Here is a 22734-nt window from a genome sequence, read left to right on the forward strand (position 1 = left end):
GCTCCTGCTCTGTAACTTGCACAAGGCCCACGACCTCGCTGATGCTTTGCCTCACTTCTACAGACTCTCTGTCTGTCTCCTGAATAAATACAGATGCAAAAAAATCCATCTATGATCTCCCCCATCTCTTTTGGCTGCATGCATAGATTACCATTCCAATCATCCAGAGAATCAAGTTTGTCCCTTGCAATCCTTTTGCTCTTAGCCCATCTGTAGAATCCCTTCACCTTGACTACTAGAGGAACCTCATACCTTCTTTTAGCTCTCCTGATTTCTTTCAGAAGTGTTTGAGCATTTTTTATACTCAAACATCTCATTTGTTCCTACCTGCCTATACCTGCTATGAGCCTCATTTTTATTTCTTATCTGGGCCTCAAAATCTCTTGAAAACCAAGGTTCCCTAAATTTGCTATCCTTGCCTTTTATTCTAATAGGAAGATAAAAACTGTGTACTCTCAAAATTTCACATTTGAGGGCATCACACTTATCATTTACACCTTTGCCAGAACAGCCTTTCTCAATCCACACCCTAACCCACCCTCCCTTCAAACTTGCAGCACCCAAATAACTGGGGACTAACCATAAAAACATCCACAAGATTCATGCTGATGATGTGGTTGAACTTGCTTCAGGCAACATCGCCTCATCAGTCCCTCTGGATTGTGACCTCAAAATCAATCATTGTTTCCCAGACGTTGAATCAGTGCACCTTTTCTTCATTGTTTTCCAGGCCTTGAATCAGTGCATCTCCTCTTCATTGTTTCCCAGGTGTTGAATCAGTACACACTCTCTTCATTGTTTCCTAGGCCTTAAATTAATACACATCCTCTTCATTGTTTCCCAGGTCCTGAATCAGTGCATCTCCTCTTCATTGTTTCCCAGGCGTTGAATCAGTGCACCTTATCTGAGAACTTTCCCAACACACCTTCCAACCTGCAACATTCTTGATCTCAAACTTCTCTTTCAACATTCACCTAATATCAAAGAATAGAACCACAGCAACCTTTTAACTTTACCCATGGGACATGGCCATTCATTACTCATCCCTGATTGTCCCTGGAATTAATGCTTGTTAGGGCACCCTGAAGGCAATAAGTTTACCACAGTGTTTTAGCAACGGCTTTTTCCCCTCTGCCACCAGAAATCTGAATGGACAATGAACTATTTCACATTTTTTCCCCTTTTTTTTGGCTCTAATTTTGTTTCATTTTTTCAGGTTTTGAAAATATATTTCTTATTGTAATTTATAGTTTTTTAAAAATTATGTATTACAATGACCTGCTGCCACAAAACAACAAATTTCACGACATATGTCAGTGATATTAAACCCTGATTCTGATATACAGTGGTGGTTCTGGAGTCACTAGTGGGGCAGTCTGTGTTTCAGTCACACTTTGACTCCCCACCCTCACCTCATCATCTGGAACACTACTGACTGAATGGCTGCCACTGTCCTTTCTGAAACAATCACAAAGGATAGAACGGTACAACAAAGGAACAAACCCTTCGGCTCATAATATCTGTGCCGAGCGGAATGTCAAATTAAACCAATCCCTTCTGCCTGCACAGGACTCCAGTCACTTTACGTCCTGCATATTCACGTGTCGATCTACAAGCTATTTAAACTTCATAATTGTATCTGCATCCACCAGCACCCTGATAGCTGGTCCATCCATTTCCATCATAATAAACTGTTGATGTTATGGCCTGATCAGGATTCCCGAAGAAAGGTCTTAGTCCGAGATATTGACTGTTTATTCACTTCAATATATGCTGTCTGACCTGCTGACTTCGTCCAGCATTTTGTGTGCTACTTTAATTCGCCATCCCACTGCCCTCTGTGACCTTTAAAGAAGGAATAGAAGGTACGTGACTGCCTGAGCCTTCAATACCAGGCAGCAGATCTTGGCTGATCTTGTGCACGTGTAGGTTAAGGGGAAAAGCACTTGACTGCCTGAGCTCGTGCTACTGGGCAGCTGATCTCGACTGATCTTGTGCGTGAGTAGGTTAAGGGGAAAAGCACGTGACTGTCTAAGCCTGTGCTACCGGGTAACTGACCTCGACTGATCTTATGCATGGGCAAAAGCAGTATAATGTGGTGAAAAGTGAGTGTTTGTCACATCAGGAAAAGTAAACTGTCAGGGAGGCAGGGACACAATTGAGTGCAGATGCTGGAATCTGGAGCAACAAACAATTAACAGGTTGAACAATATCTGTAGAAGGGAAGGAATTGTATGTTTTTGGTTGAAACCTATGAGTACTTTGATCACTTTGTTTTGATTGAATTGCAATCCTTCTTGTATAAATTGGTCATAGGTTAGTGGTAAAAGGTGAAATGTTTCAGGAGAACGTGGAGGGGAATGTCTCCACTCAGAGGGTGGTGTGAGTGTGGCTTGAGCTGCTGGTAGAAGAGGTAGATGCGAGTTTGATTTCAATATTAAAATGAAGTTTTGATTTATATGGATGGTCTAGGTGTGGGTCGAAGGGACCAGGGAAAGCAATAGTTCAGCATGGCCTAGATGGGCAGATGGGCCTGTTTCTGTGCTGTAGTGCTATAAATTGCATACAGTTTTTGTTTTCCTTGTGAATGCTGTTTATATTATGCTATATCAAAATCAAGTTTAATATCATTGGCATATGCCGTAAAATTTGATAAATGCCTGCCATGTTGCTGCAAGTTAGGTTTTCATTGTGCTGTGTATACATGTACTTGTGCAGATGACAATAAACTCAATTTTGACTTTATTCATATTATTTAAAAGGAGAGAGACTGCAGAATGCTAAGATGCAGAGAGATCTGGGTGTGCGAGTGCATGACTCAGAGAGCTGGTATGCAGCCACTGCAAGTACTCAGGAAAGCTACAGAACTTTATTGTGATTTGAGAGGGGAATGAAATATGAAAGCAGGGATGATTTGATTCTGTTAGGCTGTCCATTCACTTCCTCAAATGTTCTTGGTTCCCAGTCCCACCCTAAATGAGCCCTCTCTGCAGACTGCCCATTGGAATGGTGAGGGGAGATGTTGATGAAAGGGGAAGAGGAGAGTGGACATGTTTATGGAAGGGGGACGGGTGAGGGGAGATGCTTATGGAAGCAGAGCAGTGAGGGGAGATGTTGATGGGGGAGAGATGAGGGGTGGGTGTCGATGTTGGTGGAATTGTGAGGGGAGATGTTAATGGAAGGGGAGGAGTGAGGGGAGATGTTGATGGGGAGAGGTGAGGGGTGGGTGTTGATGTTGATGGAATGGTGAGGGGAGATGTTTATGGAAAGGGAGGGGTGAGGGGAGATGTTTATGGAAGGGGAGGGGTGAGGGGAGATGTTGATGGGGAGAGGTGAGGGATGGGTGTTGATGTTGATGGAATGGTGTGGGGAGATGTTTATGGAAGGGGAGGGGTGAGGGGAGATGTTGATGGGGGAGAGGTGAGGGGTGGGTGTTGATGGAATGGTGAGGGGAGATGTTTATGGAAGGGGAGGGGTGAGGGGAGATGTTGATGGGGAGAGGTGAGGGATGGGTGTTGATGTTGATGGAATGGTGTGGGGAGATGTTTATGGAAGGGGAGGGGTGAGGGGAGATGTTGATGGGGGAGAGGTGAGGGGTGGGTGTTGATGGAATGGTGAGGGGAGATGTTTATGGAAGGGGAGGGGTGAGGGGAGATGTTGATGGGGAGAGGTGAGGGGTGGGTGTTGATGTTTATGGAATGATGAGGGGAGATGTTTATGGAAGGGGAGGGGTGAGGGGAGACAACGATGGAAGGGGGAGGGCTGGGGAAGATGATAATGGAAGCAGAGAGGTGAAGGAAATGTTGATGGAAGGGTGAGGGGCGAGGGGAAATGTTGGTGGTGAGGGGACAGGGTTGATGGATTTGTGGGGAGTGGTGGACTTTGGTTGACAGAAGGAGTGGGTATAACGGAACAGTTGATGAAGAAGTTTTAGTCATACAGTCAGTGTCCAGGGGCTGGTTTTACAGGAAACCAGTTGGGGTAACAGTGACTACCAGAGGGTCAGAGGTCAGGGGGCCTGGTTGCATTCTTACGAACTGAGGGAGGGGTTGGAATGGAACAGATGGATTAGTGAGAATGGCTGCAAAGAGCTGGGCTTCACTTGATTTTTCTCATGAGAGCGAGACCATAGAACAATACAGCACAGTATTGCCCCTTCAGCCCATCATGATGGGTCGTGATCTTTTAAGATCAATCTACTCTAAGATCAATCTAACCCTTCTCTCTTATCCATGGCATTTCTATCATCCAGGTGCCTATCTAAGAGTCTCCTCTGGTGGAGGCAGAGAGCTGACCTCCCAGATTCCAAGGGTCAGGCAGCGTATGTGGAGACAGAATGTGTTCCAGGTGGGTGATTGTCTGACAGACTGTAAACTCTGGTTTGCTCTACCAAACCTACTCAGTCTCTCCAGCAAGCCCATTTATATTTTAGATTGATAAAATCTGCAATTTCCCACCTATTGCACATTCCCAGAGACTGTATCCAGAATTCCTGGTTTTTCATTCTCGCTTCTGAAACTGCAGATTATGTGTACCTAATGCTCACAAACTGAAGCTGCCTGCAGACCAAAGCAAGTCTGACAACAGGGAAGGTCAGTGTTCCTCTTCCCTGAGACCTCTGCATATCATATTTGGTATCGACGTGGTCCTGAATAATCTCATTGCTCACCTCACTACGTGGTTGGAATGGCCGCATGAGGCCAGATCCAATTCCAGCATTAAGTGGAACCTGAGATTTTGTTTTACACACTTGGCTGCATTTAATTGCATCAGCCGAAGACAGCGTATGTGATCTAATAGCTTTGCATCGATTGCCCCAAACCAATACATTCCCTCATTAAAGAGAAATGAGACAGGGAGTCATCCACTGTGGACGTACACTCTCTCATTAACTCTCAATTCCCAGGCAGCCAGCTCACCCACAGCATAAGCCATCCATCTCTTTTCACTGATTCTTTAATAGAGCAAAAACACAGAGTCTGGGGAGCAACACACTGCAATTACAATGAATTAAATCATCCCCGCACTGCAAAGGATGGCAGCATCCAAAATAAACCACAGTACAAGCAAGCAGATTATTCCTCTAAAAATGTACAACAATATATCCAATTACACGTACACCCGAGTATTATTTCAGTGGCAAATCCTCCATACATGCATGCATGCCCACATACACACATACTTGCACACATAATACACCTTTTTGTACCTCACTATTAGTATTTCCACTTTCATTGAATGATTCACTTGCACCTTAACATCCCTTTGTACTTCAATGCTGCCAAGGGTCTTAACATATATGGCATATTTCCCTTTGAAGGCAACTGCCCTAAGTGCACCACCTCACATTAGTCCAGATAACACTCCATCTGCTATTTCTCTGGAAACATTTCCAACAAGGATGTTGCTGACATTTGAGTACCTGATTTACAGGGAAAGGTTGATAGGTTAGGACTTTTATTTCCTGGAGCGTAGGAAAATGAGCAGAGATTTGATAGAGGGGAAAAATTATGAGGGGAATAGATACGGGAAATACAAGGGGGCTTTTCTCATTGAGTTGGACGAGACAGGAATTTGAGGTTAAGGGTGAAAGGTGAAATATTTAAGAGGAACGTGAGGGCGAGTTTCTTTCCTCAGAGGGTGGTGTGAATGTGGAATGAGCAGCCAGAGGAAGTGATGGATGCTTCTTTAAGAGAAGTTTTGGTAAGTATAAGACCAGAAGACCATAAGGTAGGGAGCAGAATTAGGCCATCAAGTCTGCTCTGCCATTTCATCATGGCTAATCCATTTTTCCTCTAAGCCCCTATCTCCAGCGTCACCCCCCACCTCCTCCCGTATCCTTTCATGCCCTGACCAATCAAGAATCTATCAGCCTCTGCCTTACATATATGTAAAGTCTTGGCCTCCTCAGCTGCCTATGGCAATGAATTCCACAGATTCACCACTCTCTGGCTAAAGGAATTCATCATCTCCATTCTAAAAGGACGCCCTTCTATTTTGAGGCTGTGTCCTTTGGTCTTAGACATTCCCGCCGTAGGAAACATCCTCTCCACATCCACCCTATCAAGGCCTTTCACCATTCGATTGGTTTCAATTAGGTCACCCTTCATTCTTCCAAATTCCAGTGAATAAAGGTCCAGAGCCATCAACCGCTCTTCATATGACAAGCTGTTTAATCCTGGAATCATTTCCGTGAAACTTCTTTGAACCCTCTCCAGTTTCAGAACATCCTTTCTAAGATAAGGGGTCTAAAACTCCAAGTGGGGACTCACCAGTGCTTTATAAAGTCTCAACATACTCTAGTCCGCTTGAAATGAATGCTAACATTGCATTAGCCTTCCTCACCAGATTCAAACCACAAATTAACCTTTAGGGAATCCTGTACAAGGACTCCAAAATCCCTTTACACTTCTATTTTTTGAGTTTTCTCTCAATTTCAAAAATAGTCCAACCCTTTCATTTCTTCCACCAAAGTGCATGACCATGCACTTCCTACAATGTATTCCATCCACCAATTCTTTGCCCATTCTCCTGATCTGTCTAAGCCCATCCGTAGCCTCCCTATTGCCTCAGAATTACCTGCTCCACCACCTATCTTCATACTGTCTACAAACTTTGGAACACCACTAGTCACCAGCAGCCAACCAGAAAAGGCTCTCTTTATTCCCTCTCTTTGCCCCCTGCCAATCAACCACTGCTTTATCCATGCTAGAATCTTTCCTGTAATACCATGGGTTTGTAGCTTGTTAAGCAGTGTCATGTGTGGCACCTTGTCAAAGACCTTTTGAAAATCCAAGTAGATAAATGAACCAATTCCTTGTCCTTGAGGAAACCTTGCTGACCATGGCCTATTTTAGGGTTAGATGCCTCCATGTACCCTGAAACCACATCCTTCACAATTGACTACCAACATCTTCCAAACCAGTGAAATCAGATCAATTGGCCTAATTTCTTTCCTTCTGTCCCTCTTCCTTCTTGAAGAGTGGAGTGACATCTGTAATTTTCAAATCTTCCAGAACCATACCGGAATCTAGTGATACCACTTGCAGAACCCTGGGGTGTAGTCCATCTGATCCAGGTAACTTAAGTCTTCAGACCTTTCAGTTTCCCAAGAACCTTCTCTCTGGTAACTTCTTTAATATTACTGGCTTGCTTACTTTCGTATTCCATCTTTACCTTCTTAATGAATTTTTCAGTTGTCCTCTGTTGGTATTTAAAAGCTTCCCAATCCTCTAACTTCCCTCTAATTTTTGATCTATTACATGCCCTCTCTTTGGCTTTCAGGTTGGCTTTCACTTCCCTTGTTAGCCATGGTTGTGTCAACTTGTCTTTAGAATATTTCTTCCTCTTTGGGATATATATATCCTGTGCCTTCCAGATTGCTTCCAAAAATTCCAGCCATTGCAGCTCTGTTGTCATGCCTGCCAGTGTTCTTTTCTAGTCAATTCTGGTCAACTCCTCTCATGCCTATGCAATTCCCTTTACTCAACTGTAATACTGATACATCTGACTTTAACTTTTCCCTCTCAAATTTCAAGGTAAATTCAATTATATTATGATCAGTGGCCCCAAAGGATGCTTTTACCTTAAGCTTGCTAATCAATTCTGGTTCATTGCACATCACCCAATACAGAATAGTAGGCTCAACCACAAGCTCCTCTAAAAAGCCATTTCATAGGGTCTCTTGAAATTCCCCCTTATGAAATCCAAAACCAACCTGATTTTCCCAATCTACTTGCATATTGAAATCCTCTAGGACAATTCTAACATTGCCCTTTGGCATGCACTTTCTATCTCCCATTGTAATTTATAAGCAACAGCCTTACTACTGTTTGGGGGTCTGCATGCAACTCCCATCAGTGTCTTTTTACCATTGCAGTTTGCTAGGTCTATCCGCAATGTTTCAATATTTTCGGACACTATGTCACTCCTTGTTGGAGGGGGGAAGGGAGTACAGGACACAATGTCGAAGAGGGGCATGGGGTGTACAACTCACTGTCAGAGAGGGGTGTGGGGTGTACAACTCACTGTCGGAGAGAGCTGTGGGGTTTACAACTCACTGTCAGGGGGGTGTGGGGTTTACAACTCACTGTCGGAGAGGGGTGTGGGATGTACAACTCACTGTCAGAGGGGTGTGGGGTGTACAACTCACTGTCAGAGGGGTGTGGGGTGTACAACTCACTGTCAGAGGGGTGTGGGGTGTACAACTCACTGTCGGGGGGTGTGGTGTGTATAACTCACTGTCGGAGAGGGGTGTGGGGTTTACAACTCACTGTCAGAGGGGTGTGAGGTGTACAACTCACTGTCGGAGAGGGGTGTGAGGTGTACAACTCACTGTTGGAGAGAGGTGTAGGGTGTACAACTGACTGTCGGAGAGAGGTGTGGGGTGTACAACTGACTGTCGGAGAGAGGTGTGGGGTGTACAACTGACTGTCGGAGAGAGGTGTGGGGTGTACAACTCAGTGTCGGAGAGGGGTGTGGGGTTTACAACTCACTGTCGGAGAGGGGTGTGGGGTTTATAACTGACTGTCGGAGAGGGGTGTGGGGTGTACAACTGACTGTCGGAGAGGGGTGTGAGGTGTACAACTCATTGTCAGAGGGGTGTGGGGTGTAAACTCACTGTCGGAGAGGGGTGTGGGGTGTACAACTCACTGTCGGGAGAGTGGGGTGTACAACTCACTGTCGGAGAGAGGTGTGGGGTGTACAACTCACTGTCAGAGGGGTGTGGGGTGTACAACTCACTGTCAGAGGAGTGTGGGGTGTACAACTCACTGTCGGAGAGGGGTGTGGGGTGTACAACTCACTGTCGGAGAGGGGTGTGAGGTTTAAAACTCACTGTCGGAGAGGGGTGTGGGATGTACAACTCACTGTCAGAGGGGTGTGGGATGTACAACTCACTGTCAGAGGGGTGTGGGGTGTACAACTCACTGTCAGGGGGGTGTGGGGTGTACAACTCACTGTCGGGGGGTGTGGTGTGTATAACTCACTGTCGGAGAGGGGTGTGGGGTTTACAACTCACTGTCAGAGGGGTGTGAGGTGTACAACTCACTGTTGGAGAGAGGTGTAGGGTGTACAACTGACTGTCGGAGAGAGGTGTGGGGTGTACAACTCAGTGTCGGAGAGGGGTGTGGGGTTTACAACTCACTGTCGGAGAGGGGTGTGGGGTTTATAACTGACTGTCGGAGAGGGGTGTGGGGTGTACAACTGACTGTCGGAGAGGGGTGTGGGGTGTACAACTGACTGTCGGAGAGGGGTGTGAGGTGTACAACTCATTGTCAGAGGGGTGTGGGGTGTAAACTCACTGTCGGAGAGGGGTGTGGGGTGTAAACTCACTGTCGGAGAGGGGTGTGGGGTGTACAACTCACTGCCGGGAGAGTGGGGTGTACAACTCACTGTCGGAGAGAGGTGTGGGGTGTACAACTCACTGTCAGAGGGGTGTGGGGTGTACAACTCACTGTCAGAGGAATGTGGGGTGTACAACTCACTGTCGGAGAGGGGCGTGGGGTGTACAACTCACTGTCGGAGAGGGGCGTGGGGTGTACAACTCACTGTCGGAGAGGGGCGTGGGGTGTACAACTCACTGTCGGAGAGGGGCGTGGGGTGTACAACTCACTGTCAGAGGGGTGTGGGGTGTACAACTCACTGTCGGAGAGGGGTGTGGGGTTTACAACTCACTGTCGGAGAGGGGTGTGGGGTGTACAACTGACTGTCGAAGAGGGGTGTGGGGCGTACAACTCACTGTCGGAGAGGGGTGTGGGGTTTAGAACTCACTGTCGGAGAGGGGTGTGGGGTGTACAACTCACTGTCGGAGAGGGGTGTGGGGTGTACAATTCACTGTCGGAGAGGGGCGTGGGGTTTACAACTCACTGTCGGAGAGGGGTGTGGGGTGTACAACTCACTGTCAGGGGGGTGTGGGGTGTACAACTCACTGTCGGAGAGAGGTGTGGGGTTTACAACTGACTGTCGGAGAGAGGTGTGGGGTTTACAACTGACTGTTGGAGAGGGGTGTGGGGTGTGGAGTGTACAACTCACTGTTGGAGAGGGGCATGAGGTGTACAACTCAGTGTTGAAGAGGGGCGTGGGGTTTACAACTCACTATCGGAGACGGGTGTGGGGTGTACAATTCACTGTCAGGGGGGTGTGGGGTTTACAACTGACTGTCGGAGAGAGGTGCGGGATTTACAACTGACTGTTGGAGAGGGGTGTGGGGTGTACAACTCACTGTTGGAGAGGGGCGTGGGGTGTACAACTCAGTGTTGGAGAGGGGCGTGGGGTTTACAACTCACTGTCGGAGAGGGGTGTGGGGTGTACAACCCACTGTCAGAGGCGTGTGGGGTTTACAACAGTGTTGGAGAGGGGCGTGGGGTGTACAACTCATTGTTGGAGAGGGGTGTGGGGTAGGCTGTCGGAGAGGGGTGTGGGGTTTACAACTCACTGTCAGAGAGGGTTTGGGGGGGTGAAACTCACTCTTGGAGAGGGGTGGTGGGAGTGTGCAACTCATTGACAGAGGTGGGGCAGTACTCACGGCAGAGAGGGGTTGGGGGTGTGCAACTCACTGAAAAAGAAAGCTGTACGAGTGTGGGACACTGACTTGGGAGGGGTGGGTGTGAGGAACTCACTGTCAGAAAGGGTGGGTGGGTGAGTGGAACTCACTGATGAACAGTGATTGGGGGTTGGGGAACTCTGTTCAAGGCGGGGAGGGGTTTGTGGAACTGACTGTAACGGGGTGTGGAACTCACTGACGCAGAGGGGGTGGGTGTAGAACTCAGAAACGGAGAAGGGGCTTGGTGTGTGCAACTGACAGACGGGGATGGGGTTTGTAGAACTCATTGCTACAGAGTGGGCGGGGTGAAACTCACTGACAGAGAGAGGGTGAGGCTTGTGTACTCACTTTCAGAGAGGGGGTGGAGTGTGGAACTCACTGACATGTTGGGGTGGGGGTGGAACAATTTCAGAGAGAGGATTGGGGTGTGGTACTCACTGACTTGAGGGGGGTGGGGTGTGGACTTAACTGACGGGGGAGGGGAGTGTGGATTTCACTGACGAGAAAGGTGTGGGGGTTGTGGTACTCATTGACGGAGGGGTGTGTGGGGGTGTGGTACTCACTGACGGAGGGGCCTGTGGGTGTGTTACTGAGGGAGGGGTGTGTGTGGGTGTGGTAGTCACCGTCGGAGAGCGGTGTGGGAGTGTGGTACTCACTGATGGAGGGGCCTGTGGGTGTGGTACTCACTGACGGAGGTGCCTGTGGGTGTGTTACTCACTGAAAGAGGGGTGTGTGGGGGTGTGGTACTCACTGACGGAGGGGTGTGGGGGTGTGGTACTCACTGACAGAGGGGTGTGTGGGAGTGTGGTACTCACTGACAGAGGGGTGTGTGGGAGTGTGGTACTCACTGACGGAGGGGTGAGTGGGGGTGTGGTATTCACTGACGGAGGGGTGTGTGGTGGTGTGTTACTCACAGACGGAGGGGTGTGTGTGGGTGTGTTACTCACTGATGGAGGGGTGCATGGGGGTGTGTTACTCACTGTCAGAAGGGGTGTGGTACTCATTAACGGATGGGTGTATGTGACTGTGGTACTCACTGACGGAGGGGTGTGTGGATGTGGTACTCACTGATGGAGGGGTGTGGTAGTCACAGACAGAGGGGTCTGTGGGTGTGGTACTCACTGACGGAGGGGTGTGTGAGGTTGTGGTACTCACTGACGGAGGGGTGTAGGGGTGTGTGGGAGTATGGTAGTCACTGACGGAGGGGTGTGTGGGAGTGTGGTACTCACTGACGGAGGGGTGTGTGTGGGGTTGTGGTACTCACTGACGGAGGGGTGTGTGGGAGTGTGGTAGTCACTGACGGAGGGGTGTGTGGGAGTGTGGTACTCACTGACGGAGGGGTGTGTGGGGTTGTGGTACTCACTGACGGAGGGGTGTAGGGGTGTGTGGGAGTATGGTAGTCACTGACGGAGGGGTGTGTGGGAGTGTGGTACTCACTGACGGAGGGGTGTGTGTGGGTGTGGTACTCACTGACGGCGGGGTGTGGGAGTGTGGAACTCACAGACGGAGGGGTTTGTGTCGGTGTGGTCCTCACTGACGGAGGGGCCTGCGGGTGTTACTCACTGACGGAGGGGTGTGTGTGGGTGTGGTAGTCACCGTCAGAGAGCGGTGTGGGAGTGTGGTACTCACTGTCGGAGAGCGGTGTGGGAGTGTGGTACTCACTGACGGAGGGGTGTGTGGGAGTGTGTTACTCACTGACGGAGGGATGTGTGTGGGTGTGTTACTCACTGACAGAGGGATGTGGGGGTGTGTTACTCACTGACGGAGGGGTGTGTGTGGGTGTGTTACTCACTGACGGAGGGGTGTGTGTGGGTGTGTTACTCACTGTCGGAGGGATGTGGGGGTGTGTTACTCACAGACGGAGGGGTGTGTGTGGGTGTGTAACTCACTGACGGAGTGGTGTGTGTGGGGGTGTGGTACTCACTGACGGAGGGGTGTGTGGGGGTGTGGTACTCACAGATGGAGGGGTGTGTGGGGGTGTGTTACTCACTGACGGAGGGGTGAGTGGGGGTGTGGTATTCACTGATGGAGGGGGGTGTGGGAGTGTGGTACTCACAGACGGAGGGGTGTGTAGGGGTGTGTTACTCACTGACGGAGGGGTGTGTAGGGGTGTGGTACTCACTGACAGATGGGTGTGTGGAGGTGTGGAACACTGACGGAGGGGTGTGTGGTGGTGTGTTACTCACAGACGGAGGGGTGTGTGTGGGTGTGTTACTCCCTGATGGAGGGGTGCATGGGGGTGTGTTACTCACTGTCAGAAGGGGTGTGGTATTCATTAACGGATGGGTGTATGTGACTGTGGTACTCACTGACGGAGGGGTGTGTGGATGTGGTACTCACTGATGGAGGGGTGTGGGGGGGTGTGGTAGTCACAGACGGAGGGGTCTGTGGGTGTGGTACTCACTGACGGAGGGGTGTGTGGGGTTGTGGTACTCACTGACGGAGGGGTGTAGGGGTGTCTGGGAGTATGGTAGTCACTGACGGACGGGTGTGTGTGAGCGGAAGTCACTGACGGAGGGGTGTGTGGGAGTGTGGTACTCACAGACGGAGGGGTGTGTGTGAGCGGAAGTCACTGACGGAGGGGTGTGTGGGAGTGTGGTACTCACAGATGGAGGGGTGTGTGTGGGGTTGTGGTACTCACTGACGGAGGGGTGTGTGGGAGTGTGGTATTCACTGACGGATGGGTGTGTGGGAGTGTGGTACTCACTGACGGAGGGGTGTGGGAGTGTGGTACACACTGACAGAGGAGTGTGTGGGAGTGTGGTAGTCACTGAGGGAGGGGTGTGGGGGTGTGGTACTCACTGACGGAGGGGTGTGTGCGGGTGTGGTACTCACTGACGGAGGGGTGTGTGGGAGTGTGGTACTCACTGACGGAGGGGTGTGTGGGAGTGTTATTGATGGAGGGGTGAGGAGTGTGGTACACACAGACGGAGGGGTGTGTGTGGGTGTGGTACTCACTGACGGAAGTGTGTGGGAGTGTGGTACTAACTGACGGAGGGGTGTGTGTGGGTGTGGTACTGACTGACGGAGGGGTGTGGGAGTGTGATACTCACTGATGGAGGGGTGTGTGGGAGTGTGGAAGTCACTGACGGAGGGGTGTGTGGGAGTGTGGAAGTCACTAATGGCGGGGGGTGTGTGGGGGTGTGTTACACACTGACGGAGGGTGTGTGGGGGTGTGGTAATCACTGACAGAGGAGTGTGTGGGAGTGTGGTACTCACTGACGGAGGGGTGTGTGTGACTGTGGTACTCAGTGACGGAGGGGTGTGTGGGGTTGCGGTACTCACTGACGGAGGGGTGTAGGGGTGTGTGGGAGTATGGTAGTCACTGACGGAGGGGTGTGTGGGTGCTGTACTCAGATGGAGGGGTGTGTGTGAGCGGAAGTCACTGACGGAGGGGTGTGTGGGAGTGTGGTACTCACAGACGGAGGGGTGTGTGTGAGCGGAAGTCACTGACGGAGGGGTGTGTGGGAGTGTGGTACTCACAGATGGAGGGGTGTGTGTGGGGTTGTGGTACCCACTGACGGAGGGGTGTGTGGGAGTGTGGTATTCACTGACGGATGGGTGTGTGGGAGTGTGGTACTCACTGACGGAGGGGTGTGGGAGTGTGGTACACACTGACAGAGGAGTGTGTGCGAGTGTGGTAGTCACTGAGGGAGGGGTGTGGGGGTGTGGTACTCACTGACGGAGGGGTGTGTGTGGGTGTGGTACTCACAGACGGGGTGTGTGTGGGAGTGTGGTACTCACTGACGGAGGGGTGTGTGGGAGTGTTACTGATGGAGGGGTGAGGAGTGTGGTACACACAGACGGAGGAGTGTGTGTGGGTGTGGTACTCACTGACGGAAGGGTGTGGGAGTGTGGTACTAACTGACGGAGGGGTGTGTGTGGGTGTGGTACTGACTGACGGAGGGGTGTGGGAGTGTGATACTCACTGATGGAGGGGTGTGTGGGAGTGTGGAAGTCACTGACGGAGGGGTGTGTGGGAGTGTGGAAGTCACTAACGGCGGGGGGTGTGTGGGGGTGTGTTACACACTGACGGAGGGTGTGTGGGGGTGTGGTAATCACTGACAGAGGAGTGTGTGGGAGTGTGGTACTCACTGACGGAGGGGTGTGTGTGACTGTGGTACTCAGTGACGGAGGGGTGTGTGGATGTGGTACTCACTGATGGAGGGGTGTGGGGGAGTGTGGTAGTCACAGACGGAGGGGTCTGTGGGTGTGGTCCTCACTGACGGAGGGGTGTGTGGGGTTGTGGTACTCACTGACGGAAGGGTGTAGGGGTGTGTGGGAGCATGGTAGTCACTGACGGAGGGGTGTGAAGGAGTGTGATACTCACTGACGGAGGGGTGTGTGGGTGCTGTACTCACTGACGGAGGTGTGTGTGTGAGTGGAAGTCACTGACGGAGGGGTGTGTGTGATTGGAAGTCACTGACGGATGGGTGTGTGGGAGTGTGGCACTCACAGATGGAGGGATGTGTGTGGGGTTGTGGTACTCACTGACGGAGGGGTGTGTGGGGGTGTGGAACTCACTGACGGAGGGGTGTGTGGGTGTGGTACTCACTGACGGAGGGGTGTGTGGGGGTGTGGAACTCACAGATGGAGGAATGTGTGTGGGGGTGTGGTACTCACTGATGGAGGGGTGTGTGGGGGTGTGGAACTCACTGACGGAGGGGTGTGTGGGTGTGGTACTCACTGACGGAGGGGTGTGTGGGGGTGTGGAACTCACTGACGGAGGGGTGTGTGGGTGCTGTACTCACTGACAGAGGGGTGTGTGTGAGTGGAAGTCACTGACAGAGGGGTGTGTGGTAGTGTGGTACTCACTGACGGAGGGGTGTGCGGGGATGTGTTACTGACAGAGGGGTGTGTGTGGGTGTGGTACTCACTGACGGAGGGGTGTGTAGGGGTGTGGTACTCACTGACGGAGGAGTGTGTGGGGGTGTGGTACTCACAGACGGAGGGGTGTGTAGGGGTGTGGTACTCACTGACGGAGGAGTGTGTGGGGGTGTGGTACTCACTGACGGAGGGGTGTAGGAGTGTGTGGGAGTATGGTAGTCACTGACGGAGGGGTGTGAAGGAGTGTGGTACTCACTGACGGAGGGGTGTGTGGGTGCTGTACTCACTGACGGAGGGGTGTGTGTGAGTGGAAGTCATTGACGAATGGGTGTGTGGGAGTGTGGTACTCAAAGATGGAGGGGTGTGTGTGGGGTTGTGGTACTCAATGACAGAGGAGTGTAGGGGTGTTTGGGAGTGTGGTAGTCACTGATGGAGGGGTGTGTGTGGGTGTGTTACTGACAGAGGGGTGTGTGGGGGTGTGGTACTCACTGACGGCGGGGTGTGGGAGTGTGGAACTCACAGAGGGAAGGGTTTGTATGGGTGTGGTCCTCACTGACGGAGGGGTGTGTGTGGGTGTGTTACTCACTGACAGAGGGGTGTGTGGGGGTGTGGTACTCACTGACAGAGGGGTGTGTGGGAGTGTGGTACTCACTGACGGCGGGGTGTGGGAGTATGGAACTCACAGAGGGAGGGGTTTGTGTGGGTGTGGTCCTCACTGACGGAGGGGTGTGTGTGGGTGTGTTACTCACTGACGAAGGGATGTGTGTGGGTGTGTTACTCACTGACGGAGGGGTGTGTGTGGGTGTGGTTGTCACCGTCGGAGAGCGGTGTGGGAGTGTGGTACTCACTGTCGGAGAGCGGTGTGGGAGTGTGGTACTCACAAATAGAGATGAGTGTGGGAGTGTGGTACTCACTGACGGAGGGATGTGTGAGGGTGTGGAACTCACTGACGGAGCGGTGTGTGTGGGTGTGTTACTCAGTGACGGAGGGGTGTGTGGGGGTGTGTTACTCACTGACGGAGAGGCGAGTGGGGGTGTGTTATTCACTGATGGAGGGGTGTGTAGGGGTGTGTTATTCACTGATGGAGGGGTGTGTAGGGGTGTGGTACTCACTGACGGAGGGGTGTGTAGGGGTGTGGTACTCACTGACAGATGGGTGTGTGGAGGTGTGGAACACTGACGGAGGGGTGTGTGGTGGTGTGTTACTCACAGACGGAGTGGTGTGTGTGGGTGTGTTACTCACTGATGGAGGGGTGCGTGGGGGTGTGTTACTCACTGTCAGAAGGGGTGTGGTACTCAAAAACGGATGGGTGTATGTGACTGTGGTACTCACAGATGGAGGGGTGTGTGGATGTGGTACTCACTGATGGAGGGGTGTGGGGGGGTGTGGTAGTCACAGACGGAGGGGTCTGTGGGTGTGGTTCTCACTGACGGAGGGGTGTGTGGGGTTGTGGTTCTTACTGACGGAGGGGTGTAGGGGTGTGTGGGAGTATGGTAGTCACTGACGGAGGGGTGTGAAGGAGTGTGGTACTCACTGACGGAGGGGTGTGTGGGAGTATGGTAGTCACTGACGGAGGGGTGTGTGGGGGTGTGGAACTCACTGACGGAGGGGTGTGTGGGTGCTGTACTCACAGACGGAGGGGTGTGTGTGAGTGGAACTCACTGACGGAGCGGTTTTGTGTGGGTGTGGTACTCACTGAGGGAGGGGTGTGGGAGTGTGGTACTCACTGACGGAGGGGTGTGTGTGGGTGTGGTACTCACTGACAGAGGGCTGTGGGAGTGTGGTACTCACTGATGGAGGGATGTGTGGGAGTGTGGTACTCACAGATGGAGGGGTGTGTGGGGGTGCCTTACTCACGGACAGAGGAGTGTGTGGGGGTGTGTTATTCACTGACGGAGGGGGGGGTGGGAGTGTGGTACTCACTGACGGAGGGGTGTGCAGGGGTCTGGTACTCACTAACTGACGGGTGTGTAGGGGTGTGGTACTCACTGACAGATGGGTGTGTGGGGGTGTGGAACTCACTGATGGAGGGGTGCGTGGGGGTGTGTTACTCACTGTCAGAAGGGGGTGTGGTACTCACTAACGGACAGTTGTGTGTGACTGTGGTACTCAGTGACGGAGCGGTGTGTGGATGTGGTACTCACTGATGGAGGGGTGTGTGGGAGTGTGGTACTCACTGATGGAGGGGTGTGTGGGGGTGTGGAACTCAAGGATGGAGGGGTGAGTGGGGGTGTTTTACCCACTGACAGAGGTGTGTGTGTGGGTGTGGTACTCACTGACGGAGGGGTGTGTGGCATGTGGTACTCACAGATGGAGGATCCTGTGGGGGTGTGTTACTCACTGACGGAGGGGTGTGTGGGGATGTGTAATTCACTGATGGAGAGGGGTGTGGGAGTGTGGTACTCACAGATGGAGGGGTGTGTGTGGGTGTGTTACTGACGGCGGGGTCTGTGGGGTGTGTTACTGACTGATGGAGTGGTGTGGGAGTGTGGTACTCACTGACGGAGGGGTGTTTGGGAGTGTGGTAGTCACTGACGGATGGGTGTGTGGGGGTGTGCTACTTACTGACGGAGGAGTGTATGGGGGTGCGGAACTCACTGACGGAAGGGTGTGTGGGAGTGTGGTACTCACTGACAGAGGGGTGTGTGGGGGTGTGGTACTCACAGATGGACGGGTGTGCGGGGGTGTGTTACTCTGACGGAGGGGTGTGTGGGGGTGTGTTATTCACTGCTGGAGGGGGGTGTGCGAGTGTGGTACTCACAGACGGAGAGGTGTGTAGGGTTGTGGTACTCACTGACGGAGGGTGTGTGTGGGTGTGGTGCTCACTGACGGAGGGTGTGTGTGGGTGTGGTACTCACTGACGGAGGGGTGTGTGTAGGGGTGTGGTACTCACTGACGGAGGGGTGTGTGGGGGTGTGGTACTCACTGACGGAGGGATCTGTGCGTGTGGTACTCTCTGATGGAGGGGTGTGTGGGAGGGTGTTACTGATGGAGGAATGTGTTGGGGTGTGGTACTCACTGACAGAAGGGAGTGTGGTACTCACTAACGGATGGGTGTACGGGATTGTGGTACTCACTGACGGAGGGGTGTAGCAGTGTGTGGGGGTGTGGTACTCACTGACGGAGGGGTGTGTGGGGGTGTGGTACTCACTGACGGAGGGGTGTGTGTGGGGGTGTGGTACTCACTGACGGAGGGGTGTGGGGGTGTGGTACTCACTGACGGAGGGGTGTGTGTGGGGGTGTGGTACTCACTGACGGAGGGGTGTGGGGGTGTGGTACTCACTGGCGGCGAGGTGTGTGGGAGTGTGGTACTCATTGACGGAGGGGTGCGTGTGGGGGTGTGGTACTCACTGACGGAGGGGTGCGTGGGAGTGTGGTACTCACTGACGGAGGGGTGTGTCGGGGTGTGTTACTCGCTGACAGAGGGGTGCGTGCAGTTATGGTACTCACTGACGGAGGGGTGTGTGGGGTTGTTTTACTCACTGACGGAGGGGTGGTGTGGGTGTGGTAGTCACTAACAGAGGGGTATGTGGGGGTATGGTACTCACTGAGGGAGGGTTGTGGGAGTGTGTTACTCACTGAAGGTGGTGTGTGTGGGGGTGTATTACTCACTGAAGGAGGGGTGTGTGTGGGAGTGTGTTACTCACTGACGAAGGGATGTGGGAGTGTGTTCCTCACTGACGAAGGGATGTGGGAGTGTGGTACTCACTGACAGAGGGGTGTGTGGGGGTGGGTTATCTACTGACGGATGGGTGTGTGTGTGTGGTACTCACTGACAGAGGGGTGTGTGGGTGCTGTACTCACAGACTGAGGGGTGTGTGTGAGCGGAAGTCACTGACGGAGGGGTGTGTGGGAGTGTGGTACTCACAGATGGAGTGGTGTGTGTGGGGTTGTGGTACTCACTGACGGAGGGGTGTGTGGGAGTGTGGTATTCACTGACGGATGGGTGTGTGGGAGTGTGGTAGTCACTGAGGGGGGGGTGTGGGGGTGTGGTACTCACTGACGGAGGAGTGTGTGTGGGTGTGGTACTCACAGACGGAGAGGTGTGTGTGGGTGTGGTACTCAGAGACGGGGTGTGTGTGGGAGTGTGGTACTCACTGACGGAGGGGTGTGTGGGAGTGTTACTGATGGAGGGGTGAGAGTGTGGGACACACAGACGGAGGGGTGTGTGTGGGTGTGGTACTCACTGACGGAGGAGTGTGGGAGTGTGGTACTAACTGAGGGAGGGGTGTGTGTGGGTGTGGTACTGACTGACGGAGGGGGGTGTGGGAGTGTGGTACTCACTGATGGAGGGGTGTGTGGGAGTGTGGAAGTCACTGACGGAGGGGTGTGTGGGAGTGTGGAAGTCACTAACGGCGGGGGGTGTGTGGGGGTGTGTTACACACTGACACAGGAGTGTGTGGGAGTGTGGTACTCACTGACGGAGGGGTGTGTGGGGGTGTGTTACTCACAGACGGAGAGGTGTGTGTGGGTGTGTTACTCACTGATGGAAGGGTGCATGGGGGTGTGTTACTCACTGTCAGAAGGGGTGTGGTACTCACTAACGGATGGGTGTATGTGACTGTGGTACTCACTGACGGAGGGGTGTGTGGATGTGGTACTCACTGATGGAGGGGTGTGGGGGGGTGTGGTAGTCACAGACTGAGGGGTCTGTGGGTGTGGTACTCACTGACGGAGGGGTGTGTGGGGTTGTGGTACTCACTGACGGAGGGGTGTGTGGGTGCTATACTCACAGACTGAGGGGTGTGTGTGAGCGGAAGTCACTGACGGAGGGGTGTGTGGGAGTGTGGTACTCACAGATGGAGTGGTGTGTGTGGGGTTGTGGTACTCACTGACGGAGGGGTGTGTGGGGGTGGGTTATCTACTGACGGATGGGTGTGTGTGTGTGGTACTCACTGACGGAGGGGTGTGTGGGTGCTGTACTCACAGACTGAGGGGTGTGTGTGAGCGGAAGTCACTGACGGAGGGGTGTGTGGGAATGTGGTACTCACAGATGGAGTGGTGTGTGTGGGGTTGTGGTACTCACTGACGGAGGGGTGTGTGGGAGTGTGGTATTCACTGACGGATGGGTGTGTGGGAGTGTGGTAGTCACTGAGGGAGGGGTGTGGGGGTGTGGTACTCACTGACGGAGGGGTGTGTGTGGGTGTGGTACTCACAGACGGAGAGGTGTGTGTGGGTGTGGTACTCAGAGACGGGGTGTGTGTGGGAGTGTGGTACTGACTGACGGAGGGGGGTGTGGGAGTGTGGTACTCACTGATGGAGGGGTGTGTGGGAGTGTGGAAGTCACTGACGGAGGGGTGTGTGGGAGTGTGGTAGTCACTGAGGGAGGGGTGTGGTACTCACAGACGGGGTGTGTGTGGGAGTGTGGTACTCACTGACGGAGGGGTGTGTGGGAGTGTTACTGATGGAGGGGTGAGAGTGTGGGACACACAGACGGAGGGGTGTGTGTGGGTGTGGTACTCACTGACGGAGGAGTGTGGGAGTGTGGTACTAACTGAGGGAGGGGTGTGTGTGGGTGTGGTACTGACTGACGGAGGGGGGTGTGGGAGTGTGGTACTCACTGATGGAGGGGTGTGTGGGAGTGTGGAAGTCACTGACGGAGGGGTGTGTGGGAGTGTGGAAGTCATTAACGGCGGGGGGTGTGTGGGGGTGTGTTACACACTGACGGAGGGTGTGTGGGGGTGTGGTAATCACTGACAGAGGGGTGTGTGGGAGTGTGGTACTCACTGACGGAGGGGTGTGTGGGGGTGTGGTACTCACTGACGGAGGGGTGTGTGGAACTCACTGACGGAGGGTTGTGTGGGGGTGTGGAACTCACTGATGGGGGGGTGGGAGTGTGGTACTCACAGACTGAGGCGTGTGTAGGGGTGTGGTACTCACTGACGGACGGGTGTGTAGGGGTGTGGTACTCACTGACAGATGTGTGTGTGGGGGTGTGGAACTCACTCATGGAGGGGTGCGTGGGGGTGTGTTACTCACTGTCAGAAGGAGGTGTGGTACTCACTAACGGACGGTGTGTGTGACTGTGGTACTCAGTGACGGAGGGGTGTGTGGATGTGGTACTCACTGATGGAGGGGTGTGGGGGAGTGTGGTAGTCACAGACGGAGGGGTCTGTGGGTGTGGTCCTCACTGACGGAGGGGTGTGTGGGGTTGTGGTACTCACTGACGGAGGGGTGTAGGGGTGTGTGGGAGTATGGTAGTCACTGACGGAGGGGTGTGAAGGAGTGTGGTACTCACTGACGGAGGGGTGTGTGGGTGCTGTACTCACTGACGGAGGTGTGTGTGTGATTGGAAGTCACTGACGGATGGGTGTGTGGGAGTGTGGTACTCACAGATGGAGGGATGTGTGTGGGGTTGTGGTACTCACTGACGGAGGGGTGTGTGGGGGTGTGGAACTCACTGACGGAGGGGTGTGTGGGTGTGGTACTCACTGACGGAGGGGTGTGTGGGGGTGTGGAACTCACAGATGGAGGAATGTGTGTGGGGGTGTGGTACTCACTGACGGAGGGGTGTGTGGGGGTGTGGAACTCACTGACGGAGGGGTGTGTGGGTGTGGTACTCACTGACGGAGGGTGTGTGGGGGTGTGGAACTCACAGACGGAGGGGTGTGTGAGTGTGGTACTCACTGACGGAGGGGTGTGTGGGGGTGTGGTACTCACTGACGGAAGGGTGTGTGGGGGTGTGGTACTCACCGACGGAGGGGTGTGTGGGTGCTGTACTCACTGACAGAGGGGTGTGTGTGAGTGGAACTCACTGACGGAGGGGTGTGTGGGAGTGTGGTACTCACTGACAGAGGGGTGTGTGTGAGTGGAAGTCACTGACAGACGGGTGTGTGGGGGTGTGGTACTCACTGACGGAGGGGTGTGTGTGGGTGTGGTATCTCACTGACGGAGGAGTGTGTGGGGGTGTGGTACTCACAGATGGAGGGGTGTGTGGGGGTGCATTACTCACTGACACAGGAGTGTGTGGGGATGTGTTATTCACTGACGGAGGGGGGTGTGGGAGTGTGGTACTCACTGACGGACGGGTGTGTAGGGGTGTGGTATTCACTGACAGATGTGTGTGTGGGGGTGTGGAACTCACTGATGGAGGGGTGCGTGGGGGTGTGTTACGCACTGTCAGAAGGAGGTGTGGTACTCACTAACGGACGGGTGTGTGTGACTGTGGTACTCACTGATGGAGGGGTGTGGGGGAGTGTGGTAGTCACAGATGGAGGGGTCTGTGGGTGTGGTCCTCACTGACGGAGGAGTGTGGGGGTTGTGGTACTGCACTGACGGAGGGGTGTAGGGGTGTGTGGGAGTATGGTGGTCACTGACGGAGGGGTGTGAAGGAGTGTGGTACTCACTGACGGAGGGGTGTGTGG

At 53.1% G+C, this 22734-nt stretch overlaps 1 protein-coding gene across 1 annotated transcript in view; it reads right to left on the minus strand.

Annotated features, from left to right (window-relative positions):
* Positions 1–1408: 1408 nt before the first annotated feature.
* The window catches only part of LOC140210789 (BTB/POZ domain-containing protein 9-like), a 216867-nt gene continuing 195541 nt past the window's right edge, over positions 1409–22734 (minus strand). Inside the window, exon 6 of the mRNA XM_072280073.1 lies at positions 1409–1458. Coding sequence (XP_072136174.1) covers positions 1409–1458 — 50 coding nt within the window. The remainder of the gene's footprint in view (positions 1459–22734) is intronic.

Source organism: Mobula birostris, chromosome 2, assembly GCF_030028105.1.
Source record: "Mobula birostris isolate sMobBir1 chromosome 2, sMobBir1.hap1, whole genome shotgun sequence".
Classification (NCBI taxonomy): Eukaryota; Metazoa; Chordata; class Chondrichthyes; order Myliobatiformes; family Myliobatidae; genus Mobula; species Mobula birostris.